The 9,435-nt window shown below is 46.5% G+C and overlaps 1 protein-coding gene across 2 annotated transcripts; it reads right to left on the bottom strand.

The window, feature by feature from the left end:
* Window positions 1–4,756: 4,756 nt before the first annotated feature.
* On the bottom strand, window positions 4,757–9,435 carry LOC125516507. 2 transcript variants are annotated; one of them, XM_048681939.1, is made up of 9 exons: window positions 9,274–9,435; window positions 9,018–9,187; window positions 8,269–8,295; window positions 7,833–8,238; window positions 7,622–7,758; window positions 7,317–7,479; window positions 6,864–7,185; window positions 6,676–6,790; window positions 4,757–5,169 (listed from the first exon to the last, which is right to left on the bottom strand). In XM_048681939.1, the coding sequence occupies exons 3-8, from the start codon at window positions 8,288–8,290 to the stop codon at window positions 6,677–6,679; spliced, it is 1,164 nt and encodes a 387-aa protein (XP_048537896.1). In that variant the 5' UTR covers window positions 8,291–8,295; window positions 9,018–9,187; window positions 9,274–9,435; the 3' UTR covers window positions 4,757–5,169; window position 6,676. The 2 variants fall into 2 exon arrangements, with proteins under 2 accessions (XP_048537896.1, XP_048537889.1); XM_048681932.1 differs by having other exon boundaries at window positions 7,833–8,295.

Raw genomic sequence — 9,435 nt, 5'->3', positions numbered from 1 at the left:
TAAGCGAGATGCTTGTCCAAGTAAGGGCAGCACCCAAGCACCGGTCCACCCACATATCAGATTATCAAAGTACCGAACGCGAATCATATGAGCGTGATGAAAACTAGCTTGACGATAATTCCCATGTGTCCTCGGGAGCGTTTTCCTTTATATAAGAAATTGTTCAGGCTTGTCCTTTGCTACAAAAAGGATTGGGCCATCTTGCTACACTTTATTTACTTTTGTTACTTGTTGCTCGTTACCAATTATCTTATCACAAAACTATCTGTTACTGATAATTTCGGTGCTTGCAAAGAATACCTTACTGAAAACCGCTTGTCATTTCCTTGTGCTCCTCGTTGGGTTCGACACTCTTACTTATCGAAAGGACTACGATAGATCCCCTACACTTGTGGGTCATCAAACCTTCCACGAGAGCACGGTGGGTGGCCATTCCGGCGTGCCCGTCACCTACCGCCGCCTCCGCCGCCTCTTCGCCTGGCCCAAGATGAAGGAGCACACCAAGCGGTACGTCCAGTCATGCTCCATCTGTCAGTAGGCCAAGCCAGAGCGCGTTCGCTACCCCGGTATGCTTGAACCTCTTTCAATTCCATAGGGCGCGTGTAGTCACCATGGATTTCATCGACGGGCTACCCTCCTCAGGCAAGTTCAACTGCATCCTTGTCGTGGTTGATAAATTCATGCGCTATGCGCATTTCTTGGCCCTCGGTCACCCCTTCACGCCGGCCAAGGTAGCTCATTCCTACCTGGAGAACATCTACAAACTGCACGGGCTCCCTGAAGCTGTCGTCTCCGACAGAGACCCCGTGTTCACCAGCAGTTTTTGGTGCGAGCTTTTCAAGACAATTGCACTGAATTTAACATCAGCACACCGTACCATCCACAGACTGACGGATAAACGAAGCACGTCAACCAGTGCTTGGAAATCTATCTCCGATGCTCCACCCATGCCAACCCCAACAAGTGGCATCAATACTTGGCCCTCGCGGAGTTCTGGTACAACTCCAGCTTCCACTCTGCTCTCAATACTTCCCCCTTCGTCGCCCTCTACAGTCACGAGCCTCGCCATTGGGGAATTGAAGCTGCTTCAACATGCAAGCTTCCACAACTCAAAGACTGGCTCGAAGAGCGGAAGCTTATGCAGCAGGTCATCTCAGAACACCTCCCATCGCGCTCGCAATATCATGAAGAACCAGGCTGACAAGAAGCGCACCGATCGCTCATTCCAATTGGGCGACTCCGTCTTCGTCAAGGTGCAACCGTACGTCCAGACAACGGTGATCCACCGCTCCAACCACAAGCTCTTCTTCCGCTACTTCGGCCCCTACAAGATCATCTGCATCGTCAACCCCGTCGCTTACGAGCTCGAGGTACCCGCTGGCGCCAAGGTCCACCCTGTCTTCCACGTGTCACAGCTCCGCCGAGCCGTCTCCCCCACCACCCAAGTCGAGACGGCGCTGCCAGTACCCACCAACGAGCCCTTGAAGCCCAGGCCGCCCCTGCCAGTACCCACCAACGAGCCCTTGAAGCCAGTGGAGATCATCAACACAAGATGGCGCCAATCCCCGCAAGGCCGGCGCGAGCAGCTCCTCGTGCGCTGGTCCGACCTGTCGGTCCTGGACGCCACGTGGGAAGACGCCAAGGCCATGGGAGAACACTACCCCATGCTGCTGGCTTGGGGACAAGCTAGCTCTCAAGGAGGGGATGTCAGCGCCACGTCAAGCAAGCAGAGCGAGGGGAACCACTGCCATGGCAGCGAGACAGGCCCAAGATGGCTACATGGCAAGGAGAGGGATCTCCAGCAGGCCCAAACGGATCGTTCAGCCCAACAGAAGGTTCGTCGGGCCAGAGTGGGCCCGCTAGGCCGCGTCACCACTGGCTACTTATTCCACGGGCATCGGTTGGTTCGGCATCCAGAGGATCAGGCAAAGGAACCCTACTTTCCCCTTCCCTTTCTTCCTTAGCAAGAACACCCATGGTGATGTATCAACTGAGTTGAATCTTGTGAGTGTAAAGACAATCTTGTGGGCTTTTTTTGTGCGTTTTTAGATGGATGAATTGGATGAGCAGGGGGGTTCACCAGGCGGAAGGGAGCATGAGCATTCGGGTGATGATGTTGAGTTTTCTGTAGATTCATCAGAGGACGAGCCGGTGACCTTGCGCTTGTCAGCCAAGCATGTTGTTGAGGTTAAAAGTTCGATGACTACAAGAGGTGGCTTTATATGACACTGGATTCGGGGGTATGCTGAATCTCCCATTGCTCAACAAGATAGATCTGAGAATGAGTGCATGGGTCATGAGGAAGGTGAAGGTCAAGTCTCGCACAATAGTCATTGATGATAATAGGATTTTATTATTTGTGCCAGAGGACTTCCACAAAATCTTTGGTGTGTAATCGAGCTGTTCATGGTAGGGAGGGCCAAATCAAGAGCTCAGCAATAGAATTTATAAAGAAGACAATTGGGATGGATGAGTCGCCTGCTCACAATCTGAAGGCGGCAGAAGCATTCCTTAGCAGGTATATTTCAGAAGAATCGAACAAGATTGAGAAGGATTGTTTTCAGATTGGAGTTGTTATTTTTGTCATGGCTTACCTGCTATCTCCGTGCACGAAGTATGGCCACATGAGAATTTATTTTTTGGGTACGGTGGCCAATCCAGTAGTTATATCGCAATTCAATTGGTGTGAGTATATATGCACTCAATAATCTAATGGCAGCTGTCTTGAAGTTCCCTTTCTTGGGCTTTCCCCTGCAATCGGTAAGAAAACGGCCAAACTTTCAGTGTAGCACATCGCATTTTTTTCTCAAAGATAGAATGAATTTAAGTATCACCCACCGAGCATCTGCACACAATCTCGTGCATACATTTGGTTCTCTCGGCATTGAGTCTACTCTTTCCGTATCTTATCCCAAATCCGACTTCCCATCAATATAGATTGTAGTAGTCATAAGCCTCTCCCGGTGAATCGAAGCTGTTCCCGACAGCAGGCACGACAACAGCATCAGTTTTCTTCTCTGCGTAGCTCCTCAGTGTTTTTTCTAGGGCGCATAGTCTACCAGGACAAGGCGTTCGTTCGCTGGACGCCCCAGTGATACAGACCATGTGCCATCCACAATGGATTAACTCATAATTATAGGAGTCGCCCTTTTCATGGAAGAATGTACTACTGCTAAAATGAATTACACTAGTGGTATATGCTTTCTCTTCAGCTTAAATCTTTTGATTGAATAACTGGTAGAAATCCATAAAGAGTAAACAGTTGTGTCACTCCTGAAGTTAGTGTGATTGTCTTTACCTCTTAGTCCAGTCCGGAGCCTGAGGGTCATCTTTTTTCACTTGACTGTTGCGAGTCTGTCGCCGACATTGACAAAGCCTGACAGCCGTTGTTGACTGCTCATTGGAGTGTCAGTGCTGCATCGCCCACATCTGCAATGGTGGATTCAGCAGGCGTCTCTGTTAGATTTGTCTCCGGCTCGGCGGCTGGCGTGAAAAGCTACCGCCTGCAAGATCCGGCAAGGGGAACCTGCGGGAAGAAGAAAGAAGAACAAGAACAAATGTAAAGCCGGTGTCCTAGAAGATTCCCCACGAGTAATTTCAGCCGGAAAAGATTATAGCAACCATACATGTCCACGGGATCTGATAGGAACTTGAATCCATCGCCGCCGCCATAGTCTCTCCTCTTTCAGCTGCCCACCGCAGATCGCTCATTTTTTTTTGTCCATCCCCTTTTCCGCCTTAAGTATGATGGACCCGCGATGCCATACATCTTCTCCGTCAAGTTGCACGCCGTGATGCCGGCGGAAACGTTTGCCCTGTACGGAATCGATTGGTCCACGTACCGGGATCTAACGCCGTCGTCGCACATGAAAACCCAACGGCCGTCCAGTCATGACTTCACCAGCGTAGCAGGTATGGCCCGCAACCCCATAACGTAATCAACGCCTCGCGATACCAGGAGTGCGCGAGCTCGTCCACGCCTTGCAATTTCCAAAGAACTCGTAACATTTTTTTATTTTCTATGGAGACACTGCTGTCCTAGGGTAACAGGAAACATCAAATGATCATTTTAGAAGAAACTCTTGTTATTGGCAAGGGAAAGAATAAGCACAGCTCAGAAACAATGGTCCGTGGACCTGCAGCCGTGGGATCGACAACATGGACCTGCAGCCGTGGGATCGACAACACGGGGGATGGGGGAGGCATAACCGTTGAAGGAGGAGGACGACCGAGCGAGCGACGAGGGTTTCCTCCGCGGCCTATGGAGGCGTGGAAATCTCAAGACATGAAAAGGTTCGACCATCCTTCCCCTTCGTTCCCCCGGCTCAGATTCGGCTAGGGGTTTCCCCACCCAAGGAAAGGAGAGGGATCCTCCCCTGGTTACCGAGCCCTGGCGGAATATATTTTTACCTACCATAATAAAGTGCTGCTCACAACTGCATGTTAAAAAGAAAAGAAAGAAAACGAGCACCAGTGAGCTCAACGAGCTTATCAGAAAGGTGTGTCATTGCTGGCAAAAAAGATGTGCTTATGGGAGTATTTCACAATAGTAATAATAAATAAAATATGAAATAAAAACAAGTTGGATCAAATGGTACTCCCTCTATACCAAAATATAAGACATTTCTGCAGTTCAATTACTCCCTTCATACCAAAATATAAGACATTTCTGCAGTTCAAATTGAACTGCAAAAACATATTATATTTTGGTACAGAACAGTAGTATATATGAGCCTAGCAAGGCACGAGCTTCGGCTGCAGTTAGGAACTGATTCACAGTTGCGAAAGATCAGACCAGTGTTTGTGGCCAGAGGATGGATTAAAGACAACAGTTCACAGGCGTTTCCAGTTGAGGATGCATCGAGACAGTTCTACTACTACTACTACTACTACTACTACTACTACTACTACTACTACTACTACTCATTTCTAGCGCAAAAGGCCAACAAGGAAACCGGTAGCTCGCTCCAATGCAGTAACCGAATGGATATTCCAAATGACTATCTTAATTGCCACAGTGGTTTCCAATTGAGTGGGAGAAAAATTGCTCAGCATAACTGTGTCCTCCAAATGACTCCACTATGGTCGCCTTCCAAGTTACAGCAGCTAAACCCTAAACCATGAGCCTACAGTTGGCAGCCTGGGCAAACAACAGCAGTCTGGGATTGCCTGCGATAGAAATTGCCACATTTTCAGTCAGACTGATCGAGAAACAAGCTAAGAAATAGATATCTGCAATAATATGGTTACAGAACCACAATAATATAGTTTCAAGTGAGTTAAACATCTCCAATAACCATGCAAGTGCAGATATGTGAACAGTCAAGTCACAGAAACCCTTGAAATTCTTCCAAGACAACTGCTTTTTGGACCGAGTGTGCTCAAATTCTACACCTTAACGCCGGAGGAAATAAAAAAGGACAAACAAAACTATCAGGTTAACATTAATTGTAATGATTATGTTGTGGGGAATCATCTAAATGTACACTACTTTCACCAGACATAGTAGTCCTGTGCTGGTTTCTGAAATACTCCCACCGTCCCACAATATAAGACGTTTTTGCAAGCTATGTTAGCATGCAAACACATCTTACATTATGGGACGGAGGAAGTATTTCCTTCACAAAAGATAGTTAAAGCTAAAATGGGGCATATTGCCAACAAAAGCTGCACCCACTACTCCGTGCACATTCCATTCACCACAATGGCGATAGAACCCATCCAGATCGTCTTCGTCCTCCCCCGGATATAAGATTCTACCACAAGATTGAACTTTTACTTGCATACCATACGCAAATGAACTAGCGGCTGCAGCAGAGCGCAGGGCTTATGCATTTCACATGTTTATCCCTTTGCTCCTCTCGCCAGTTCGGCGACATCTACAGGCAGCACAGGTCACACAATCTCTTCCCTCCTCCCTCCGTCAGCCAACCATTGTCACAGTCGCCGTCAGCTGCAAGGCCATGGATTCCATATCTGCAACTACCTTAACTTTCTGCAAAGGTCCACTGGCCACCATTACCATCAGAGATCCAAATCCACCTATGCATCTTTGTCATTCACACCTACCTTAGTCATGCTCCTGGCTGTTAGCCTCTCAACACCCATTGTGGCACTGCTCGGAAACAATGCTGGTGCAATGCGTTGGAGATTCAAGAGGACGTCCTAGCTAGCACCTGAGAGATTAGATAGGGGCATAGGGCAGTGGAGGATGCATCGCCGGCGGCCACCATGGACACCCAAAAAAAAGGGCGATGAAACTCTAGTTGCCGGTGGCAGGAATGAAAGAAGACAAGCTAGATGGGGCGAGTAGGAACTGTGACTGGGATTAGGTGTTCCTTATTTTATAAATGGTAGCAGAGATGGGTAAATAACGCTAGTTCCAGTGGCAAGGTCATGTCTCGAGACACACTCATCCCAACCACTCATTCCAGATCGGGCCAACTAGACAAAGTTGGCTCACCCCATCCCTCATCTCTCCTACCGAACAGACAAAGAGTGGATGATAATGGCCCAAGAACAAGTACCTTTTGCTATTAGCATTCACAGTACATATAATAGTGTTCTTGTAATTCAAGGCCCACCATTGTTATTTCTTATTTCCAGTAACTATAGATTTTTCGTCTCCTGAAGCAAAAAAAGATAAACTTAAAATAAAATGGTCTAACAAAATACCTCACTGGTTCTGGTTGTCCACATCCACGGCATCCACTTCAGCGGCCGCTTTCAAGTCCAAAAGCAAACGAGGATGTCTAAGATGAACAACAACATCAACACTAATGTGTGGAAGCTGCAAGAAAAAGAAGTTCTAAGTTAAATCATTCATTACGAATACACATATTTATACATATACGCAGATCCACCTGCAGCTTGAGTTCTATCTGATGCGTGTAAAGTCCGCTGATAAGTCGTAGGAAGTCCTTTCTATTATCAAAATTGTAAGGAGCAATATTGTTCTTTACACGGTACTTCTCCATTTCCTCCAATAGCAATGGCGAATTAGCCTCCCATTCTGTGTTCCATGGCATATCCAGCGCAGCAGATGGAGAAGCCCTAAAGTTGTTCCAGAATGCATCTGTGGACCAAACTGCTGGCATCTCATAAGCACAGAAGGTTCTCTTTTTCGTATCATCCCAGAAAAACACATGATCTTGATTCTTCTGTTTCATTGTGCTTAATGATTTCCTGAAAATTCATGAAAACAGTGGAAATATGTCATGACAAACTAATATCACCTACCAGCTGAAGAGCACTATTGTTTCGCTAGAACAATCGTTCAACTTCTCGGTCAAAGAAAAAACAATCAAGCAACTTACATGTCATTAACAGCTCTCAACCTACATGCAAGGTCATCTAGTACACAGCATGCCTCGGGCTTGACACCAGGATACTCGTCCTTCACACGTCTAGATACCTTCTCAAGGTCATGGGCAAGAGCGTGACAATCCCCGATCTGGCATTTCAGAAGACTGCTGTCCTCTGAAACAAGGTATGCAACTTAAGAAATTAACACTATATTACTTTTCAGCCGGAAACTAAACCTGTAAATATTTTTCCGGATTGTACATCAATTGTCAGAATAGAAATTGGTTTACTAAGAAAGCATTTCTGGTAAACTTACTTCTGTCTTCAAAGTTGCACAATTTAAGTGTAACTTTACCATCAACTTTGTCCCGGTGGTAAGCTGTTGTGTTCCATGAAAAATTTCCGTGATATAGATCACTCTTGAAAATAAAATCCAAGCCGTCAAGCGATGCACTACAAAAAAATATACAGTCAATCATACTTATTGACGAAAAAATTACAATATACTAATAAGCATGGCAACAAACCTCACTATTTCTTGAAACCGCTGAGATGGAACCAATCCGGTTTCTTCATTGACGAAAAATTTGACATTTGCAAACAGCTCTACAACATAACCTGTATATGGCTCGACGAAAGCTCGAAGACCTCCAGCTCCATCCTTCTGAAAGAAATGCACCGCAAGGATATTTTCATGCTGCAATTTCTTCATCCTCAGTAGGCTCTCCATTTGATCGTCATCTTTTATTTCAAGTAGAATCGGGGGATAATTGGTGGGTTTAGCAGCGGACACCACCTCTGAAGAAGGCATCTCCAAATGGAAAGTACCCAATCCTGTTACTGGATTTACACTACCTCTATGCAGATTAAAGGGAATGGAAGTATCTTTTGGTCCCGCATCACTTGATTTGGTGTCACTTGATTGGGAGCCACTTGGTTTGGTGTCACTTGATTGGGAGCCACTTGGTTCGCTGTCACTTGACATTAGAGCTGTAGAAGTGGAAGCGTAAAGAAGAAGAAAGATTGAGAAACCAATATGTGTCCAAAATCAGAAATGTAATTCCATCTGAATATGTGTTGAACGAGAAAATGCACACCTAAACTGTTGGGAAGTCTGCAGTTAGCTTACTTGAGAAATCTTAGAAGCTTGAATAGGAAGGCTAATGTAGAGCTTAAGAAGATTCCCTATTCTAAACGTACCAACCAAAGTTGGGCCTTGGTAGTATTCACTATTCAGTATAGCCAGAGAGGAGAGAAAGAACCAATAGGCAAGGCATGAATTAAAGACCTTCTCAGTAAAGACAGGGTTTTAGGTACAGCAATGCAGTGCTCTTACAACAATGCAGCTGCATTCAACAACAAAAAAAAAAGAATAAGCCCTTTACCAAACAAAATGGCACATAAGTAACACCAACAGAGAGTAAGAATGAGGTTACAAATTAGGTGTTCAACTTTGAAAAATGCATCAGTGAGACAGTGACTAAATAAAGCTTGAATACAGCAACTAGGATTGAGTATAGCACCCAAAAAGGTGTAGCCCTAACAGATTCTAGCTTATCTGCGTTATTTAGTGGATGTATCAAGCATGTAAACAAGGTCGCAGGTAGCATATTATGAAGGTTCCAGCAGCATCCAAGAGAAGAGTAAAGGCCATGTGAAGAAAACAAACAGGTGATTGATGGGGAGGGATAAAGAAGGCGGGGATTAGCGACCTTGCTGGTTGCGCGCGGTGAAGACTAGGGTTCCGGTCGAGACCTGGGCGCGGCGTCGCAGTTGTCGAGGACGGCGCGGTCGGTGCGTGTTGATGGTGGTTCAAGGCGGGATCCGTGAGGCCCTCTCGAGGACGGCGCGGGCGGTGGTGTCCCAGATCTGTGACGACTCGCTGCGGATCCAAATTGGTGATAGGGTTAGGCAAAAAAAAAACACATGAGCTAGGGTTTGAGAGGAGATGAAACAGAGCAATCTTACAGGGGAGGAGATAGGGTAGTTCACCGCCGACGGATGCCCACGGTCGGCGACGAGGGTTCGCGGCGGGTGGAGCACCGCGGATGCGAGGAGGAAGCAGCGGGGGCTGTAGGAGATATGTTTTTTTTTCTTTTTCTTTTTCTTTTTTGAGGCAGGCCCAGTATT

Source organism: Triticum urartu, chromosome 1 (assembly GCF_003073215.2).
Source record: "Triticum urartu cultivar G1812 chromosome 1, Tu2.1, whole genome shotgun sequence".
NCBI lineage: Eukaryota > Viridiplantae > Streptophyta > Magnoliopsida > Poales > Poaceae > Triticum > Triticum urartu.
Note: the sequence above shows the minus strand (reverse complement) of the source record. Positions and strands in the feature narration are given on the sequence as shown.

Bases quoted from the DNA above. Each gene is read 5' to 3' on its own strand.
- LOC125516507 (XM_048681932.1), bottom strand. From the start codon at position 8,290: ATGTCAAGTGACAGCGAACCAAGTGGCTCCCAATCAAGTGACACCAAA. The intron at 7,186-7,316 runs GTAAGTTGCTTG...ATGAATTTTCAG, and splicing joins TTGAGAGCTGTTAATGACAT to GAAATCATTAAGCACAATGA. The intron at 6,791-6,863 runs GTGGATCTGCGT...TTTTTCTTGCAG, and splicing joins AGATAGAACTCAAGCTGCAG to CTTCCACACATTAGTGTTGA.